The sequence below is a fragment of the Hydractinia symbiolongicarpus genome, chromosome 10 (assembly GCF_029227915.1).
Source record: "Hydractinia symbiolongicarpus strain clone_291-10 chromosome 10, HSymV2.1, whole genome shotgun sequence".
Taxonomy (NCBI): domain Eukaryota; kingdom Metazoa; phylum Cnidaria; class Hydrozoa; order Anthoathecata; family Hydractiniidae; genus Hydractinia; species Hydractinia symbiolongicarpus.
Genome location: NC_079884.1, coordinates 20155477 through 20177975, shown reverse-complemented (window position 1 = coordinate 20177975; position 22499 = coordinate 20155477). Strand labels below are relative to the sequence as shown.

Genomic DNA, 22499 nt, shown 5'->3' with positions numbered 1-22499 from the left:
TAGTAGAGCGTGGGTCCTACTAATTGGATCTGCGTAGCTCAAAATGAGCATTAAATACTCCAGGACTCTCCATCTAAGCCATGGCCCCTCCTGGAAATAATAGACAGGGTATATCCCTCGATATTTGTGAGGCTAGCCATGTAAAATATGCACATCTCTCTACCAGTCTAGTGTAGCGGTACTGAAAATATTATTTTTTTATGAATTGTCTGTCTGATTTTAAATCCAGTGAATTGTAGTAAACAAGAAACAACAAAGATGGTAGAAATTTGTTTAGAATCTCTTCTCCTGACCTCGCAGTATCGAATCAGTTTTTGGCTAAATAATTCAGAAATTACATATTTCGCAAAATTTGTAAAAAATAACTAGCTATATATAGCTAGCAAGCCAACAAGTCAGAGAATAACCAGAGTCAAAAAACTGCTATCAATTATGAATGCTGTCATTGGATTGTGTCATTTCTGTGAGCTGCATGGACCTAGTATATTATTTTATACCCAGGTAAAAAGATGAATTGTGTGCATATAGTATAGCTAACTAGCTATAGATGAATTTCTGCATGATATTATTTGTTTAATAGCATTTTGCGTGGCAGAAAAAAGTGCTAGGATTTGATGAAAAGAGGTCTTTTCCTGTCGATTTCTTCTCACGCAAACATCATTTAAGGTTTTAAACTATTCATGAGTTGAGAATGTTTACAAAGTTTGTATGTACACACGTATATCTGAGAGATAAAAAGGACAATATAGATAGGCAAAATTGGCTATTTACTCTAATTATATAACATATTTTAAGGAATATAGCTATATAGCTAAGAATAATAATGCATTTGAGTTGTTTTTCTCAATTATTATTTCTTGTTTCTTCTATCAGTTCTTGTGGGGCGGCAGGTTGCTGCATGACTTTTGCATTTGTTGTTCTCCTTAAATTTTAGATAACCTTGGCTGAAAGCATGCTATTTTACAAATATTTCTAAAAACGACTTTTTCAGTATTGCACATATTTTATTGAGGCAATTGTATCTATTTCACAGGATCTTCATTAAATTTTAAAAGATTTTCCGAAGCGGAAATTATGTTGCCTCCCGTTCTGAAAAAATTGAAACAAAAAAGCTATATAGCTTTTTTTAGTTTTGCAGAATAGCTATATAGTATATATGAACAAGTAAGTGCAGCACATAGATAGATAGATAGATAGATAGATAGATAGATAGATAGATGTGCATATTTTACATGGCTAGCCTCACTAATATCGAGGGATATACCCTGTCTATTATTTCCAGGGGTGGCCATGGCTTAGATGGAGAGTCCTAGAGTATTTAATGCTCGTTTTTTAGCTACGCAGACCCAATTAGGGCCCGCGCTCTACTAGACAACTCCCGGCAACATTCAACGGCCCACACATGGAGCCATCTCCCCAATTTGCCTCACATGGCTTGGGTTAACCCGGGGCTATGGTAACATTTACTCGCCCATGTTGAATCGCCGTCAAGAGGAATCGAACCCCGGTCTCCCGCACAGAATACGAAAGCTATAACCACTAATCTACAGCGCCACATCAAATGAGAAGTTCCAGAGCTCCTTTATGTACATAAAGGGGCAGATTTAGCTATGGTGTACTGGTGTTAAAAAGTAAAATTTGTCTTCAAAACGTTAAGGTGTATCTCTGTGAGCCTGTTTTTTTTCTTTTATTTTTACGCCTGAAATCTGAGCAAATTTGGATAATACCCAGTCTTCTTTCTATCAGAAAATACAAATAGCTGCTCTTTCTGCCTGCAAATTATTTCATTTTCTGTGTGCCTGCTTTACTATTTACACCAGTTCTGCTGATGTAAGCTACCCATCTGACTGGGCAAGAATTTCTCTGGTGTATTCTTCTGGTGTAGGCAACTGGTGTAAAATGCAAACTGTACAGCAAACGATTCAGGACTAACATATGCAGGTAAGAATTACGTAGACTTCAAAACAAAGTGACTTTTGTTGCCTACATTAAAGAGAAGCGTAAGTGAAACTTGTTAATTGTCTTAGCGAACATTTAAACTTAATTGGTATACATTTGTTTACATTATCTTGCAATATTTTTATATTGTTTTTTTACATCGTACGTCGGATTTTGTTGTTCGATATTCTAAAGTGCATGTAGCTATAGCTGTTGGTAGGAGCTAATAGTGAAGTGACAGACAATGAAAGAACTATAAACTGATAACATTGAATCAAGAAGAGCAATATTCAGTCAATTTTGTGGAGAATTTAGCCATATGTAATTTCAGGTTGTACATATTTGGTTTAGCTAATTTCTAGCGTTTATTTTTTTAATTGTCCACAAAATATCTATAGCATTTTTTGTTTTGTTAGCTTTATAGGTTTTCGATGATTTATGTTTTCAATCAAAATTGAATTCAGTTTTTAAATAGAGTTTATTTCACCTCACATGTCGATTAAAAGGTTATGATTTTAAAACATTCTAATTGCTTTAAATTCTGTTTAAAAAACAATGCAATAGCGGAATTAACTGTGATTAATTTGATAAACAATGCTGCTTCTTTTTATATTCTATTTTTCATTTTCGTACAAAAATATTCCGCAAACCCTTGCAGGTTACATTCAGAAGTGTGTTTTTATTTTTTAGCTGCAACGACAAAAATTAAGTACAGTTGTATCAAATTTGAATCTACTATGCCCTGATGCTGAAGAAACTCAATTCCGTCTCAGATTTTATGCAATATTTGAGACATAACTGTAATACTAAATTTAAATAAAAAAGCAAGAAAATTTGATGTTTGTAATTCTTGTTCAAAGTTGTACGAAAGAAGTAAAATTTACGTGACTTGAAGTAAATGAAAGATTAGGTGGTTGATTTTAAGCTGTTTTGACCATCAGGGGATGTTGAGGGGCGGTGGTCCTGTTTGGAGGCTCAAAACGCCCTTATTAAAAAGTTGTTTTTGATGGCCCTGACAAGCAAATAAGCCTCTTCAAGGCTATTTTACACTATAAAGAATCCTAAATCCGCACCTAATATATACTAGTCAATAAGGCCTGTGGAGAAATCCACTCAGGCAGAAGAACAATAAAAACATAGGTTGTTTAGATGTTCTGCTGACATCAGTAGTGCATATAAAAAATATGGCTAAATTCAGTTCACTCTTTGCGTGTAATGTACTGGTTGAAACGCTGACCAAAATAATGTAAAAAAACATATGATTTCGATTTGTACAAAGCAATTTTTTTTAAAGTTAAATGCTTTCACCATTTCCAGAAAATTCAAGCAAACAAGGGATTCACATTCCTTTGTCATCACCCATATTTATCGCCTTACCTGTGACTTTTTTTTTATAAAGAGGGTGGTGAAATAAGGAAAAAACTACACGCGATAACCAACAAATGTAACCAGCACCGTGGGGAAAACGCAAACTTTTATTGAAAACTATTTCACAAACACCTCATAAGAATATAGATATGAATAATGGTTATTGTTGATATTTGTTTTAAGTAAACAATATATTTGTATATTTTAACATTTGAAACACTCGTTGCGTTTAAAATTGTAGAGTAGGAACTTGATATGACTACTTTTTTATTCAAGTCCCTCCAAAAAATCCGTCAGAGTGAAAATTGGACCAAAATAAGAAAATTTTCAGTTATTCAAAATTTCGATTATTCGAAGTAAATTCCTATCCCCCGTGGAGCTCCAAATAACCAGGAGTCTACTATGTATATAAATAACTGTGTATATGTATATATATTCACTATAATTAAAACATTAGCAGTTTTTTCTGACTTTTTATTGGAAGTTTTATTGCCTTTATTTATATCATATTTTGTTAAAATGCGACTAACTGTGCCTCTTAATTTTCTAGGTTGTCAATGTGCTTTTCAGTTCTATTTCAAATCCTGTATTAAACTTAATTTTTGTGAACATTGAGTGGGCTATGTTTTTCATAAAATTATATGAAAAAAACCGTGTACTTATAAAACAAAAACTCACATATGTGAAGTATAAGAACTTTATAATTTTTTTTTCAGTCCTTCCATTGTTCAAACCATACACCTGATCAAGTACTAAATGGTGTTGCTGCATCACCTTCATTATGTGGAATCTCGCAAAATAGGTCAGTCAATAATGTCTTATTGCCTTTTTGTGTTTCTTATATTCTTATATTGTTTATGATATGGAAACTATACATTAGCTGCAACTTTATATCCTTCAAGTCTAGATTGCACTCTGGATCTTTTTCTGAAGAGACAGTTAAAAAGGATGATGAAAAACAGAAAGTGCGACGGGTAAAAGATCTGTGTTTATATTTTTTATAAAAAACAAAAATTGTAACTAATTCATGTGCTGCACCTGTAAGACCAATATTGAGAGTATAAAATTTAGTACTTAAAATTAGCCTTACAGATATAAGATGTTGTTCCTATTTCTTTGTCTTTTTTTGGATTAAGAAAGGTACAAAACTTTATGCATTACATAATGCCTGCCTTTTTTTGTAAATGTGCATCTTCATAAGAGTTGTAAGCAATTTAGACTTTTTTTAAACCATCTCTGTCTTATTTTTGTTGTTTAAGTTGTCTCCTGTAGTAGTACACTGATCGCAGGATTGGCCTGAATCAATAATCTTGCAGACAACTAATAACTTTATGATAATTACATTTAATTCTATTATTTTGGAACTAACTGAAAAAATTGATGATTTTGCTGTCACTAAATAAGACATGTCAAGACTCTTGATACACACTTAATTTTAAACCCGTTTTAACAATCACATTAAATTATGATCAAAAGTAAGCTAAAATGTTTTTTACGAATGTTTTGTGTTTTTAATTGTGTGCCCGGTAAAATCAATCAAATTTACTACAAATCATTTTATTTGTTATATTTGGTTTTATCTGTGTTGGTAAAGAAAACAAGCTCACAGGAAATAAATGACAGAAAAAACATGTGTTCGCCTTTTAAATATTTAATTAGTATGACATAACCCATTATTTTTTAGACTTCATCAGGGTCCCGTCATACTACGTGCGAGGTTAGTACCATGTTTGGAGATACCAAATTTACCATTGATACCAAGTGTTTGTACAATCCATACATACATATCAAGTGTTTTATAGATGAAACAAATATATATTAAGTTTTAATATTTAATTTAGGCATGTCGATCTCTTAATCAGGGAGAGCCTGGATTTTTAAGCATTGATAAGGAATCTCATATTAGCTACATCAGCATGCAGTATCCTGAAGAACAGGAACTGTACAGTATTCTAAGACATGCTTGTGTTAGAAGGTAAAACTTTGTTGCTGTTTTGTTTTTGTTGTTTTCAGCTTTGTCAATAAAGACGAGGCTAAACGTACAGATGTGTTTGCAAATAGTTTGTGTATTTATGTTGAAAATCGTAAGAAAATAAAATTTTGCAGGTTTTTTTACGTGTGTGATTAGGGATACATGAAACACCTATTACTCGTATATATACTGTCTATTTTTCTTAAACTCAAATAAAATTATGCAAAAGTATACATTATACAAAGAAACTAGATAAATTTTATATCAAATAGTGTTATATTCGGCATAAAGGCATGATGCAAAATATAACAAATTATCCAACACCTTTTCCAAGTTGCTGACTCCTAAAAGATACAGGCATTTACAACTTGTCTATTAATAACAGTGTCTTCGTTTTGCTTTTATTATATTTCTCTAATAATGAACCTCGATAATAGTAGTTACAATAACATAAATGACAAAGACATTATACATTAAAAGATAACAATTGTAACATAAAGTTGACAATACTAAACATACACAGAAAATCTCTCAGCTGACAAGTCGCCTCATTTTATTTGATTCGAGGCAATCAACATCTACTTTTATTAATTTTTTTTTTGTATTTCTTGATCCTCTAACACAAAGTATTGCTGAACGCGGTAATCACAATGATAGTTTTGTTCGAAAATTTTAGTAGCTATACTTTGTTCCAGGTTTTTTGTATTATATTTTATTATATTATATTATATTATATTATATTATTATATTACATAATAATACGAAGTGTATGTGACGGTGGATGTGTTCATTTTCTTTTGAAGTCGCCAAAATTTTCTTTTAAAGTTGCCCAAAAAAGTTTGTCTTAAATGTTAAATTTTATGACGTTACGGCGCGACGTAGCGTCATAAAATTTGAAATTTTCGATAACACTACTTTAACGTCAATATCCTATATTAAATTAATGAGCCCATTACAGTGCTCTTAAAACTTTGAGTCCAAATAACCTGGAAACCAGGTGGTGACGTCAATGATTTTTCATCGCGTGGGTATCTAGGGACCATCTGGGACCAAATTGGGTAAGTTTCCCAAACGTGGATCCCCGAGTCTGTTTCAGAATAGACGGGTTGAAGACGTCATCAAAAATCTTCATAGCCTAATATCTCTGTAACCGTTTGTCAAAAGTACACGATCCTATACATTTTCTTGATCACCGTTTCAGGATCTATACGATGGAGGCAACAGGTGTACAAATTTCTAAAAAAGCATTTTGGGGTCTGACGGGCCATTGCTGACGTTAGCAAAAATTTTAAAGCCTTCATTAACCGCTCATCAAAAGCACTTGATAATATACATTTTCTTGATCAGCAGTTTAAGCACTACACAATAGAGGCAACGTGAAAACAAGGTTCTAATTTTTTTTTGTAGATGGGTTGGTGGCGTTATCAAAATTTTTATCCTGCCCCAGTGGATTTTTCCGTGGGCTTTATTAACTATATTTTAATACAAATATGTGACAGGCATAGTCGAGGTATTCATTTATTTTCAAAGTCCCAAAAAATGCATATTTCAAATCCTTATCGGCAAATTAAACGTCACAACCTCAATAACATTTATTTAATGTCAATAGTTCAATTTGAATTAACGAAATCATTACAATGCACTTAAAATGCACAAAACACTTGAAAACAGGTGGAAATAACTGACGTCATCTCCTGCGTGGGTTAATACGGACTGCCAAGAACCAAAATGGAACCAGTTCCTTAAAGCTTCATCAACCCAACTGTTGCTAAATAAACAGGCTGGTCGGCAACCATTCGTCAAAAGTACGTTATGGTATACATTTTTTTGATCAGTGTTTCAAGCTCTACACAATATGGGCAAGGTTTCCGAATTTTTAAACAAATGCTTTTTGTTTATTGGTGTGTTTTTGCTGACGTGTGCAAAAAATATAAACCCTTATATCTCCTTAATCGTTTGTCGATTCTATACTTTAGGGGAATTAATTTTCGCGGGTATTAAATTTCGCGGATTTGACGGTTTTTGGTGAAAATCCAAATGTGCCTCATCCGCGAAATCAAATTCCCGCGAAATTTCGAAAACACGTTCAGTAAATGAACCTACACTGCAATTATGAAGTATGTTTTGTGATTCCATGTGAATTTTGAAATTGAAATACACTCGGAACTTTATCGTATATATGTTAAAGTATAAAATTTGTGTTTTGAGACTAAAATTGGTGATTTGAGACTAAAATTTGTAAGGTTGATACAATGAAAACACTACTTTTAGTTTCACAATGTTTAATCAATAACAATGGCGGTTTCTTCATTTTCATTTCGTATATTGCTTCTATTTAAAAGGGTTCTAATATCTTTACATCGTGGAGCTGGTTTTTCCTTGAGTTGTGTTTTCTTTTTGCTTTTTTTGGTGGTACAGCTATAGCAGCCTCAACAACATCAGCTCCCTCCAAAAAACTCCCGATTATAACTTCATTCTTCGGCTCGCAATAAGGTCTAGTGACGATTTCTTTGTATCGATCCATTACCATATGGTTCCTCACAGTGCCTGGCATAGACACAGTCACCATGCAAGGAATTTTAAGTCCTCCTTTGAATAAAGGCGATTTTCTATAATGCGTCGCAATCAGTTTTGCATTAATGGTTCCACCTCTATCGAGTAAGAATTTTGTAGCACGTGAGAACTCTCTAGGTAAGTGTTTAACTATTTTCCTTAAATTATCAATCTGGCATGTTTTAATACTAAAAGGATCATACTCATTTCCAGTTTCATGCAAGCAAATCAAAGTTTCGTTCTCAGTTGGTTTCCACGTTTTTTGAAATACATGAAAGCCACAAACCGCTGCTGTAAATTGTTAGGTTCTGTTTGCGTTCATACACTTGATTACAGTTTATCATCTTGAATCTCTGGCTTTGCAAATCTTTAATATTGAATGGTTGTTGTATTAGAAAAAAGTTTCTCTGTAAGAAGATTGAACATTTGAATGGAATCGAACAAGAATATAAACACGTTCGAAAAACACGTTCGAAAATCATTGAAGAAAAAATCGTCCATTCATTATGAATCTTTTTTATTTTTTTAATGCATGCTTTGAAGATGGCGTCACGTCAAGATACATCGATGGGTAAGCTGGATTTTTGCGCAGTTCAAAAACAAGTCCAGGACGCGTCTTCAGGTAAAAGAAAACAGTACGTGAAATATTCGAATGTTGATCGTTTTGACATTGGAAAATATGCAAACGAAAACGGTCCTGCGGCAGCTGTACGCAAATTTTCAAGCAGATTTACTGCACTGAATGAAAGTACCATTAGAACATTTCGCAAAAAATACAGAGAAGAAGTAAAAAAAGCTAATATGGAATCCAGGGCTGTTTTAAACAAATTATCAATGGAGCGAAGAGGCAGACCTTTAATGTCGGGTGATGTTCTTGATAAGAAGATTCAAGATTATATTAAGGTAAGAGGAAAACATACCGTAAATCTCCATAGGTATATGACCACCACTATGTATAAGCCCCTGGCACACCTTTTTTCTCATTGCTAACTTTTTTCATGTATAAGCCCTCCGTGCTAGCCCCTATGTTTTTATTTGGTTGTGTTTTGTAGGTGTTTCTTATAAATAATGCACTTTTACTCTTGTTATTGATTTCCATGTAACAGTAAGCCCAATGATTGATTTAACTCATTTTATAATTTATTTGTTTTAGGCCCAAAGGTCACGTGGTGGTGTTATTTCAAAAGCTGTAGCTGTTGCAACTGCCCAGGCTTTGATAAAACGCCACCCAGAACTCAACCTTAATCACATTAATATTGAAGAATCGTCATGTGCGAAAAGCCTTTTCAAGCGTATGGGGCTTCGAAGGCGTCTAGCAACGACCGGCAAAGTGTCAATATCGGAGAAGTTGAAAAAGGGAATACAGGAATCATACTTGTACTCTATTGTCAAAAAAATCGAAAAAAACCAAATTCCTCCGTCTCTCGTGATTAATTTGGACCAAACTCCAACTAAGTTTGTACCTGGATGTAACAAGACCATGGCAGAAAAAGGCAGTAAGACCGTGTCAATCGCTGGCTTAACAGACAAAAGAATGATAACTACTACATTTGCAATTACTTTGAGTGGTGCTTATTTATGGTGGAAAAACTTCAAAAAGTATTCCTGCTGTAGCTTTCGTGCAAACGAGAAACATTACAGTAATGAGAAAGAATCGTTGAATATGCTAAAGAAAATTATCATCCCTTTTGTTGAAAAAGAACGACGTTCCCTTGATCTCCATATTTGCTATCATGTCCTTTTAATAATGGATGTTTTTAAGGGACAAATGACAGAATTAGTGCAGGACGTCTTGAGAGAACGACGGAAATGAATTAAACAACATAAATGTCAGTATGAAACTTTCTGTCATTAAACCACTGCACGCTAAGTGGATTATAGAAGTATATGATCACATGACTTCAACTGCTGGAAACCCTGTATGTTTAAAAGCCTGGGAAGTTACTTGAATGTCAGCTGCTGTAAGGAAAGGGCTAGGAGAGTTGGCCAACATCGATCCTTTTAATGATATTGATCCCCTCCTAGCGTGTGACTCATTCGAAAATGAAGATCGTTAGGAAAATAGTCTTGAAAGAGACATGTACACACATGAAAACAATCCGGATAGTGATTCTAATTATGAGGATGACGTTGGGAATATATTTTCTATTTTAGAGGATGATATGGCGGATAGTTAAAGAAAAGATATATTAAGAGTTACTAAAATTCGTATTTCTTACTTTTAAAATTTTACGAAATTTGGATCCGCAAAATTAAATTCCCGTTTTTAGGGCCTTTCCGCAACAGTTTCTTCCGCGAAATTTTCTAAAACGTGTTTTCCGCCAAAGTTTTTCCCGCGAATTTTTCTAAAATGTGTTGTCCGCCAAAGTTTTTTCCCGCGAATTTTTCAAAACGTGTTGTCCGCGAAAGTTTTTTCCTGCGAATTTTTTGTAAATTTAGTTCCCAGTGAAGGCTTTTTATGTTAATTGTATTTAACTACTCAGTAAAAGCAAAAAACAAGTATCGTTGCCTTTTTTTTTAATCAGCTGAGTTTATAGAAATGACGTTGAGAAGAAAGGCTTATAAACTATAACAAAGGTGATACAGAATCAGAACTATAATTTTTTGTAATTTTTGTCAACGAGAAGATTGCGAAGACATTATAATCATGATTAGTATTTATTTTTTTATTTTTTATTTTTTTTTTGATGAAATAATAACTTTCATATACTTTGTTTATACTTCATTATCATCGGTCTGCGAAGTTTTTTTCCCGTAAAAACTTTCCAAATTGCTCGTCCTCGAAAGTCTTTTCCCGCGAAATGCAAAATTTTCGCGTTTTTTCCGAACCGTGAAACTTTTTTCCAGCTAAAGTTTCTTCCTTTAAAGTACACTTTATCCGCGAAATTAAATTCCCGCGAAATTTCCAAATCATGTTGATCCGCGAAAATTAATTCCCTTAAGGTACAATACTTGAACAGAAGTTTAAGCTCTATCCAATGGAGGTAATTGATAACAAAATCTCCAAAAAAATTTCAAATATGCATTGGTGACGTCGTCAAAATTTCTATGACGTATTAAAAATTCTATAACTTCTTTTGATTGCCACTTTTTATTGTTAAAAGCACATCATGTACAATTTCTTGGTTAGCGTTTCAAGTTCTACACAATAGAGGCAACAGGTTTGTACCGAGGGCTACTGCCGACATCATTAAAATTCATTTGATACATTTTTTCCATTGTCCTTTTGCCTTAGTCGATTTTTCCACGGGCCTTATCGACTAGTTGATATCTAAAACTTGCTTTTCGTGCTTCTCTGTTTTAAATTTTCACTTTCACTCCGTGTTAAATCTTAAATTCATTGTTAAGAAAATATCAGACAACTTTTGAATAAATACTTCTACCTCTTAGCCTAACATGTAGTGCATCAAGCAAAAATCGTTTTTGAGATAAATTTTGTTAAAACTAAGAAAGAAAGTTATATTTTTTATTTAAGTTAAATATTCTATGAATTATAAAATTTTAAATGTTAAAAAAATCAAAAATTGACAAAAATAATCTGGGTGTTTCATGTATCCCTAAAACCTGGAAACAGTACGCCCAATTCTCTTTCAGGTAAGTGTGGAGTCGTGTGTGTGCAATTGCTTGCGCTAGGATGACTGGTTTTTATTGTTCATATAATTTACTGTTTATATATTCTAAATAATATGTACATAAAAGAAATTAATGTGTTTAGTTTAAGTTGTGAAGTTTGTCCTGGAAGAGAGGGTCCTATTATGTTTGGTGACGAAGCAAGTGGTTATGTCTTCAGTTACACCTTTTTCTTAAAAGACTTACAGTCAAGAGGTTTTCAAAGATGGTTAGTTTATGTTAGCTATGCTAATAAATGATATGTTTATTTTTATGAAATTACATATGGAAATTGGGTTATGTATTTATTTTTTAGGTACAGCTTGATCTGTGTTATGATGGACAGAATCTATCTTGCAAATTCTTGGCAATTCTTAATTAGGTTCTTATATTTATACGTAAATTAGTTGTTAGTCTATAGAAAACTAAGATTTTCGGCCGCCATACATATTTGGGCGTCACTATTTTGTGAATCCTTACTAGTAGTGATTTGGAACTTGCAGATTTAAACCTGTCAGTCAATAGCTAGGTTCTTTTGCAATTAAATGTGAAATTTATTTTAGTAATTTCAAAAGTATTATTGATGACATGCAATCTAAGGTAAGAAAGCTAGACACTGTCATTGTTTGCATCTACACGTAATACTTTGAGAGAAACATAGAATATTTAGTACTAGTTATAGTACTAGAATAATATTCTTAGGCTGAACAGGTGTATAAAACAGAGCATGCCGAGAAGCCACAAAGAGAAGCCCTTCTCCAACCAAGGAATGCCTTTATGACTCCAGGTTTGTTTTGATTTTAAAAAACGAATCTTCCAAATGATTAACTATTTGTTGTGCAAATTTATAACCACTTCTCATCCTTAAATTTAGATCAATTTCGACGAGCTAGAGGTGGCCAGGTTTATCGATCATTGATGCAGATAACAAAAGATAAGAATATCTTCCAAAATCTTCATCAGTCATTTTCATGGATATTAAAAGCATCTGGTCAGCGTTTTACTGAGAAATTACTTGAAGGACCACCTGTGGTGTGTGACATCAGTATAAAGGTTTTATTAAAACTCTTCGCTAGGTTGGCAACACACTAATCTTGCTAGAGATTATTGACATAGTTTAAAATATAAAGAAACCTGCAGGAAAAAACTATTTTTCTAATTTTAGGAAGATTATTTATATGACGAAGATGAAGTTGAACCTCCATTAGAAGAATTGCAAGGTATTCGATAAAGGTTGTATCAATGTCTGCTATATTGTTTCTATGACACAATTTTCATATGCAAGATACTAATGTTTAAAGTCAAAATTTTTATTTCTATTTTAGCGCTGGCTTTATCTCCTTATCCAGATTGTAAGTGCATCCGAAATTTTCCGCCCCTAATTTGCGTTCTCCATGCACAGTCCAGACAAAAACGAATAAACTTGACATATTTTAACTATTTTTTATTTAGCAAGTGAAGGTCCAGTGTTTGAATCTATTGGACATGTGTACAAAGTTAGTTGAAATTTATGCTTTTAAAGGATCGAATTCCCCTTCAAGTGTGTAATTTAGTGTTTTTAATTTCGTAAATAAATTTAACTCTAAACATTTTTAATTCACCTTATAATAAAACGTGCTGCATACAAGGAAAAAAGGTAATGTCGTTTGAAGCATGTGTGAATTGGCTTTAGGTACTTGGCGATGCAAATTTTCATGTAGTTGCTTTCCATGTTGTTCGTGGAGATCAACTTGTTGTTCAAGGTGAAAATGAAGTGACTGTCAAGTCAATGTTGAAAGTACTCAAGGTTTGAAGTTGCACTTATACTGCGGAAATCCATTCTAGTCAAACAATTTTAGTACGATATGATAACGATACCTTAATGCCATTAATTTTCGCGCGCCTTTTATTTTCGCGCACACTATTTTCGCGTCTTTAATTTTCGCGCACCCTTCAAAAACGCCGATTCGCGCACCCTTTAATTTTCGCGCACCTTCAAATTTACAATTTTTTTTTTGAAGTGAGAAAATTTTAAAAGTAATTGATAGACGGTTTTTCAGCTTTCAAATGACTCTTTTCTTGTGGTTTTAAGTAAGTCCGTTGATACAAAATAATCATGATATACTAAACAATAAAACTATTTTGTAGAAAAAGGGTCTAAATTAATTTTCTTTTCAAGATTTATTAAAGTTAAACTCAGTAGCTCTCTTTTACTGTTGTTCTTAATGCAGCCTTTCGACCGGAAAAGTACTTAAATGAAAAAATGACCATCATCAAAGGCTTAGAAATAGCTAAAAAGTGTTTTTCACTAATTCGCACACCCTTTAATTTTCGCGCAGCCGAGTGCGCGAAAATAGGTCTTTTCCGCGCGCCTTTTATTTTCGCGCACCTTTCCTGCGTGATAATAAAAGGCGCGCGAAAATTAATAGCATTAAGGTATGATAACCAATGGTAACAACTCTTCTTGTGGCTGATCTTATTATCTATCATAACGACACCTTCCTCTCTCATTCATCATTGTAGTTTTCTAACCATACCTTCCATCTTTATGATAACCTATTTTCTTGTGGCTACTTTTGTCATTTACCATTCAGAGACGAACTTTCTCGTTCAGGCATTAATTATGCACTCCTGACATTTGCTAGTTCCTTATGAAAAATCTCGAGAAGAGTTTTTATTGTTTGACTTTTGTCCTTTAACTTTAAACATTCGTATTAATATTATTTTTTCTTTCTTTAGTCTATTATATTTTAAAAATGTAGTTAATAAAATAAAAACTTTCTCAATCTAGCAATTTATTCCGGCTGGTTGTTTTCGAGCGTTATACTATGAAAAAGAATATCAGGTACACTAATATTTCTTATTTACCTAAAGCAATTAAATTAAATTAAATTAATTTTTTTTAATAAAGGATTCATGGCGGTGTAATTTCCTTGGACTTCCATTGGGCGTCGAAATACCATTCCATGTGTTACAATCTCAACTTTTTGTGCAGATCAAAATAATCGACAAAGAGGTATGGACTGATAAAATTTTACATGTTGTTTTATGGAGCTCCTTTACTTCATTTTTATGTTGTTGACATTTTATTAATTTCTTGAACTTCAGAGTGTCAGTGTTTTATTAGTTTCGCTTCTCCTCTCATTTTATTAAATTTCGCTGGATATATATCTCGCTGGAATTACTATTATACATACAGCCAATATTTTGTGGTGTCTCATAAAATTAATATACCAAGAAGTACCAAAGCATAATAAAAACACATGCTGTACATTGTCCAAAAAATTATTTTATCCATATACAAAATACAAAAACAACAACCCCAAAACACCGAAATAACACAAAAATATGTATTTTGTAAATAAGGCTAAAGAACGATGTATTTAATATTAAAGGCGAAATAACCTGTAATAATAGCTGCGTTATGTGTCTTCAAAATGGTCGCGCCGCACATTTATTTTGAAGTCCCGGCCGTGCTGCAGCTTTGTTTCGAAATTTTTGCAGAACTTGATTTTAACAGGTTTTGTTTTGACCACTAGCGGATAGTTGGCCAATCACAAGACCCGATTTGTATCAATAATCAATCAGCAAGTTTACGCGGCTTCGATATGCTGACGAAAGTAATATGAGAAAAAAGATTCTATCTTCAAAAACCAGTCGGGTAAAGTAAGCCCCCATATATGGTTACAAGCAATACGTCTAAACCACATAACATTATAAGCGCGCCAACAGATAAATTTTTTGCATGTGTTTTTGTGAAACGGTGCTTTTAAATTTTAAATACAGATGGATTTTTTTTTCATGAAATCTTATGGCACCTTGGAAGAATAACGATAGCAGCATTGGAACTTGAAAATTCTTCGAAATTTTATTTTATACGAACATGACAGATAATGTTTTGGAGAAAAAAGTAAGTGGGGAATTTTTTTCATCAAGAGAAAGTATAATATCCAAAAAGTATAATAAAGTAACACATCCAATAAGAATAAAAATTATTCAGATTAATCAAAAACACAAATTTTCTTCATAATTATAACTTTAGATAAAACTTTACAATTTTCTTGATCGAAATACATAGTAAAAAAAAACTTGATGATGATATTATTCAAGAAGCTCCTTGTGACTCATCCGATCCTTCCAATCTCCTGCCAGGTCTAAAAACACTGTTTCCGGAAAAATCAACAGCTTCGAATTGCAGAGAACTGTTCACCCAAATTAAATCTTTTCTTACTCGATTTATGAAACTAAGGTCTTCAATATTATTTAAGATAAGTTACACTATGTTTTAGATCTTATGGAAAACCATGTTTATAGTGATCATGGTTTTATACCCGAGAAACCAAGAAACTACAATATCACAAGCAATAAAAAATCGTCCACCTTTACCTTAAAGAAGTTGCCGACGATGAAGAAGAAGGCTTTCCATGTTGGAAGGGTAAGGATATCTGTTGAAAAAAGAAAAAGTTCATCCACGGAGGAATTGATTGAGTAAGAGGTGGCTCCTATCGATGACACGATTTTTGACATTCCCTTGCACATTAACGACAAGAAAGCAGAGCGAATACTGAGAGTAGAAGAAATAGCATAGAACAACAAGATTTGTCAATTGGCGTAGAAGAAAATACATATAACGAAGGTGGTTAGATCTTTTGGACAAGCAAAAACAAGAAGAAAATTGCAATTATCCGAACAAGAAAATCATGTTATTTTTTTCGGAGAAAAAAAACGAATCTATAATTGTGGCGCAGAATTTGGTACAGGAACACATTGCAGCTTTCATTGACACGACTATTGGTAAACAGTGTATCCAGTTATTGCATTTATACTCTTTACACTGGGTTTTCGTCGCCAATTTACTGCTTAATAAGAAGAATAACAAGCTATATTGTGTATATAATAGCTCGGCTTTCGCACGTATCCAGCAGGATTTTATAGAAATTGCATTCTACTCAAATTATGAGAAGGTTGAAATCAAGCCGTTCAAAAACAAAGGCGTTGACTGTGGTTTGTCCGCTATTGCGTTTGCAACAAGGCATGCGTTCGGCCAAAAAAATTTGTAGCTTTCATTTGGAATTTAAAAATATAGATATATAAAATATATCTGTCTCTTAACACGTCCTGTAAAATTTTCTTATCTGGAGAAAAAATGCTTTCCCTCCCCTCTGCACATATACCCGATGGGCGTCCGACAAACTTTTATTCCCGAGGTCTGAATTGATTTTCGGGGTAGAATCTACCTTTGAAAGCTGTGGCGTTGGGTTTGGTAGGTCTGTTTTTGTTGATCTTTTTGCCTTTATGAAACTTTTGTATCTGTTTTTTAATAAATATATATTTTATATTCTATTAGTTTTGTTTATAGATAAATATATTGTTACGTTTTCTAACAATACAAATCTTAAACTAATTTTAGGATTTTGGCTACAAACGTAGATTTTGAAGAGGAAGCAACCTAAAACTGGCTAGCTAGCTTTATTTATTGAAATTTATTTCAGGTTTCTATTTAATTTTGTATAACTTTTTATCCTAGCCATTGATATTATTTCTTTTTGTCTTATATTCACCAATCTAATTTTTACTAAGCTAAAACTGGGTTGTGGCTACCTAGTTGTTAGCTACCTCTGGCTAAAAAGTCAAAGTAATTTTAAAGAAACTTTCTTATGCTGAATGCAGTTAGATAGCTACGAAGGTTTATTGATTGAAGCAGACAGCAGTCTCAATTAGCCTGTGATACTTAGCTAGGCTATTATTACCTGGTAACGACAGGCTTTAAGATGTATTTTATTTATAAACTGACAATAAATTCCACCAAATGAAATTGTTGAGTGATTGTTTTAGCTGGGCAGGGTAACGACGGGCTGTTTCCTGTGTCTTTTTTCTTTCAAAGTTGCAATAAAGTTTTTGTGTGTGCGACTCCATTTTACCTGTACTTAGCGCTCAGCATGATGTCACGATTTTTCTTAGAACTATTACGGGAACTTATTTTGCAAAAAAAATGTTGACCGATTGTTCTTCCTGCTATAACAGGGTAACAACAAGTTGTAAAATATGTTTTTATAATATGACACCCATAGCGTGGTGTGCGTTTCACTGGATTTGCGACATATACCTGTACAGCACTCCAATTGAATATGTGACTCAGTTTACCCACTCTTAAGCCGGACCTAATTATGTGACACGGATTAACGAAAATTAACGCGGAGTCAGTTAGTACCATATGGCTCCACCCTGCATTTTGACGACGTGTGTTTAAAAGAAAGGCACGCAAAAAAATTTTGCTGCAGCCATAACATAAATTTTAAGCGAGAGAAAACAAATAAATAACTATCTCGCGACTATATATCTATATATTTTTCTAACAACATTTTTACAGAATTTTTATGGCTGTATGGGATGAAAATAAGTAGGTTTGGATGTATTTACCAGTAAACCTCAAAAATAAGATCTTTGAATATTTTGCGTGCTATAATAAAAACAGCATTTTATAACCTTTATTTAAACTTCTTTGAACTTAAGAAATATCTGTCATGACCAACAACAATATTTTTTTCATGTTTTAAGTCCCTCTTCCACAACATCTACAAGCTTCGAACGATGAAGTTTGTTACGATGAGATGGCGCTAAATTTAAATAAATTTATAGATCGGAAACATTCAACAACAAATCGAACGCGCAATATGGTGGTTTCATTTTTATTCACAAATCTTTATTTTCTTTATCTGTACTCACAAAGTGAATATCAATTTGTTCAGTACGTTCAGTATATAAAATATGTTCGTCACATGTTGTTTAACATTTTTTTTTGATCTTAATTTTTTCTTGTTTCGTTATTTTGTGCGCATTGACACGTGACCATCACAATATAACTCTATGAGTATTTTTATTATTAAAACATTCTTAGTCTTTGTTCAAAAGACATTATGTCTGTAACATGTAACATTGATAATTATGGAACATACCAAGCCATTCGGTCTGGTCTTCAAAATCAACACTTTCATCATGAACTTTTATTCAGCAGCCGTGCTGTGCGCAGTTCTCCTTTCCTTATAATTTTTTTTTCTCTATTAATTAGAATGGGGGTGAAGGTGCAGAAACCTCTTCCAAATCGCAGTAAGCAAATTAATTTTGTGTTCCTGTTTTAAATACATTGGACCATATTCTACTAACACTGTGTTTGCTTATTTAGTTTTAGTTTCTGTGAAAATTCCTTTGATTCTTATCAGTTTGAAGTATCTGGCAATTCTGTTGGAAATGGTACGAATTACTTTCTGTATGTTAGACGACATTTCGTGTGATGTAATGTTTTGATTTTGTGTTAAGACCAGTTGAAATGCGCACGCGTTCCAATAGGTAGAAAATATAAAAAACATGAACCACAACGAAGCTTATGAAAAGGGAAGAATATAATATATATTAATTCCGGTGCCTTTTTAAGCGTGTGTTTTCTAAATCTGATAATTTTATTAATAACAGCCTTTTTATCCTATATGGTCCTGCTTTTTTACTTATCAAAATGTTTGCGCATGTAAAAATAATTGCAAAACTTTTGTAAACATTGGCAAGTCATCTATATTTAATATATGGTATATTAATACGTACACTGTTTTGTTAGGGTTTTGTTTAGGTTTGTAAAAATCCGAATTTGAAAAATTGGAACAATGAAATTCTAATCGAACGTTTTCTTTCTTTTACAAAACCTGGTTTTTACAACCTTGTCACAAGTAAATCTTTAGAAAATAATCCTGGTTTCTACAAACATTTGCAAAATAGCATCAGTTAATAAATACAATACAAACTGTTTTTGTCTATCTATTCCGAGAAATAGTACCCTCGGTCAGCGTATCGACCTCGCAAGCTCGGTCTATACTTTTGACGTCGGGTAATATTTCTCGATATAGATAGACAAAACAGTTTATATTGTATTATGATAAATGACGTTAATGTGAAATGTTTACGAACTTTTTGCTTTACTTGATTAATGTGGATGTGGATTAAATTCTTCAAATTTTATCGACAAAGTTTTCTACACGAAAGGAGTTCTTGAGTCTCACTTTCATATGGAATATATGTGTAATATTTTTAAAACATCAGTGCGATCAATGTAATTCCACCCTTTTTCGCTTAGAGCCAACATACTTGAAGCATATCATGAAGGCATTACGTAATAATACTATTAATAGAAGTGTGTTCGACTTAATGTTAATAACTGCTAAAGAACAATGGATGGGGTATGAAAAACTAAATTTCAATATTTGTTTGAACTAACCACTCTTTGTTCGAATGACACAACAATCATGCTCAATGCGTGTATCCGGTGACGCAAACAGGATCGCACCAGGTTAAGCGGGATAAAAATATTTCCAAAAATACGAGATCGGTTCCCTCCAATAGTGTGAATGTAAATAGTCTTTTAACCGCCTAACAATAGCAAAAAAAAACTATCGATATATCACAGGGCGGAATTTATTCGAGTATGTCAGAAAAATCGTATCTCTCTGCTTCAAATGAAAACATCTATAATTATAAAAGTCTTATAACGTTTTTTAAGAAACCACCATTTCATATCTTTATGTTGTAGCTTTCACTCGTGTGAGTGAGAATTGCACGGGGAATTCGCCGGCGAAATGTATCTAAGTTTTGTTTGTTTTGGTTTTGTTTTAAAAAATCACCGTAAAGTAGAATCAGTTTCTAGTTTTTAGCGGCGAAATATTTTGCTGTAAACTCTTAGCAATTTTCAGTGTTTATTAGTAGAAAAACTTATTATTGGAAATAATTTAAAATAACTGCCTTGTTTACAATTTCAATGCTCACATTCAGGTTTTTTAATTTCCCCACATGTTTTTTGATTCTCGTGGAAAGATATTTCGCAGCTAATTCTCCGCTGAATTCGCCATTCATAATTCGCTTTGTGAAAATTCACCTTAAGATTGAAAGTCATTTTACCTCCGCTTTTTTAGGAAAGTAAAAGTGATGTTTAAGTTTTCAAAGTCTGGTGTTCGCACAACTGAAGAAAAAGACAGGTAATGGTTAACTTGTGTGTGTAATCACGAAAACGTTAATTAGCACGACTGATGTATTTTGTGGTTGCTTAAACATTTTAACGTAGAAGTATATTAACGCTTTTGTGGAATAAAAAATGAGAATGAATAAGCAAAATTCACAATACCTTATTATCATTTTTTTAAACCGCCCTTATGTTACCACCGCTCGATTCACTTCAATCTTATTTGGCTTTAATACTAATCTGTTTAACGCTAAGTAACAAAATAATAGAGAAATTCGCGATCGTTATTAAAATACTAGATACTCAAGATATTTTTTTACGGATGTGCCTTTGATGATTTGACTGATTTTTTTATTTAGACTTTTAGAAGTGCTTCAAGCAAAACCAGAGGACGAAATCCTTTTGAAATATTGGATGACGTCATTAAGTCGTTCTTACAGATCTCATTTACTGAATTGTAGCAATCACAAAGGCGAATTATGAGACATGACCTCATGTGCGTTTAGGGACGTGGTTTTGTGTGTCACCATGGCGATGAAAACGTGATGTGACTGAAGGCTTATCTGCAAATTCTAGTGTACATTTTCAAGTTCGAATTAATAGATCGTCTTCATTAAATGACAATAATCCGAGAGACCAATAACCGTTACACCCTGTGACGTTATATGTGACTTATGACGTAACGTGTAACATAAATGTTTTCTTAATCATGTACAAATATGGTTTTCATTAGAGAATGACACTAAACATTTGCGGTTGCAACAACGGAAATTCAAAATCATATTTTTTTACGATTAATCGTCATCTGTCGAAATGAGTAATCCCGTCATAATCGAATATTCAAAGGAAACTAGCGATACGACCGGGTGATTTTGCCGGATGATATTGAACGTATTATTAAATTGTACGAAGAAATTAAATTAATTAGACTTTTTAGAGAAAACGGAATTAAGTTAAATGTGTTTATTTCTTTATATCTTTTTTTTTCTTCATATGTCAAAGTATATTTTACACAAAGTGGCAAATTTGAACGTTCATGGCCACAAAAAGTACGTAGGCTATTTCCGAATTCGATTCACGTATTTTCAATTTTAAATGTTCATAGCTAAAGTCGTCGTAAAGATTTCGGATCTTGGCGATTTAGTTAGATCCAACGGCTGAGACTGTGTGTCCATCCAGCCACACAATTTATCTAAAGGCTTTTTAAGAATGATATCCTGAAGGTTGGTTAGGCTGCAAAATAAGAACGTCCCACATTGTTTCAGGTATAAGTACTCTGAAAATCGCAACGTTAATCAATATAATAATTCAATATTGTAAAAAACATTGGCTGTTTTAAAACATTAGGACACCAGTAATTGAATCGGTTGGGTTAATAATAATAATAATAATAACCGATTTATTTCAAGTATGTCCATAAATTACATGGTTCTTCATCTTAAAAGGCGTAAGTATATATATGAAATAGCGTAAAGTAAATTTTTTTTGAAACACAAACAACGAAAATCCAACAATAATTGGTCTAGTATTATAGTAGTAATTGTCTTGTTTCTGAGAAAAACGGGAAGAATTGTATATGTATATATGACGCATATATAAATTAAAAAAGTACAATTAAAACAAAATAAATCTCTCTGAGATATGCATCCTAACAAGATTTTCTCAATGTTTTTGACCTTGATGAAAGCCTATTTCGTCACATACCCAGTGTTATTGTTTGCGACAGAAATTAAAACAGAAAAAGAAACTATTTATGGTCTCGTTCTTTACTAATATCTAGTTTTAAGTTTGGTTCCCATTAAAGGCAGTGATTGTCGTGCACGAGCACTTGCATTGTTTTTGTACGACTGTTGCACGACTGTTGTACGACTGTTGTTGCTCAACACTTAATGTTTTGGGAACCGACTTTTTATTATTATTATTATTGAAATTGTTCAACAAGGAACCAGGATAGCCTGAAGTTCCTATTGGTACTGCTATGCACTAGGATCCTGGGAAGAGGATCCTAGTGCACATTAGTTTACAATCATTATAGCACAACATTAAATGTTGCTTCCATGTCTTATTAACTAGCTTTTA

The 22499-nt window shown here is 32.9% G+C and overlaps 2 protein-coding genes across 6 annotated transcripts; both read left to right on the top strand.

Annotated features, from left to right (window-relative positions):
- The first annotated feature begins 218 nt into the window (after positions 1-218).
- On the top strand, positions 219-21378 carry LOC130662556 (folliculin-like). 5 transcript variants are annotated; one of them, XM_057461448.1, is made up of 21 exons: positions 221-501; positions 4023-4108; positions 4214-4280; positions 4991-5023; positions 5148-5281; positions 11547-11669; positions 11757-11822; positions 12004-12040; positions 12143-12227; positions 12315-12472; positions 12606-12660; positions 12766-12792; positions 12893-12936; positions 13113-13226; positions 14211-14264; positions 14331-14435; positions 18489-18526; positions 18603-18670; positions 19542-19644; positions 20374-20436; positions 20780-21378. In XM_057461448.1, exons 1-21 carry the CDS (start codon positions 433-435, stop codon positions 20901-20903), a joined length of 1653 nt encoding a protein of 550 aa, XP_057317431.1. In that variant the 5' UTR covers positions 221-432; the 3' UTR covers positions 20904-21378. The 5 variants fall into 5 exon arrangements, with proteins under 5 accessions (XP_057317434.1, XP_057317433.1, XP_057317431.1 ...); XM_057461449.1 differs by lacking the exon at positions 14211-14264; XM_057461452.1 differs by lacking the exon at positions 221-501 and having other exon boundaries at positions 4209-4280.
- LOC130662558 (uncharacterized) lies at positions 5286-11518 on the top strand. Its single transcript, XM_057461453.1, has 2 exons — positions 5286-8734; positions 8985-11518. The coding sequence occupies exons 1-2, from the start codon at positions 8360-8362 to the stop codon at positions 9642-9644; spliced, it is 1035 nt and encodes a 344-aa protein (XP_057317436.1). The 5' UTR covers positions 5286-8359; the 3' UTR covers positions 9645-11518.
- Positions 21379-22499: the final 1121 nt, after the last annotated feature.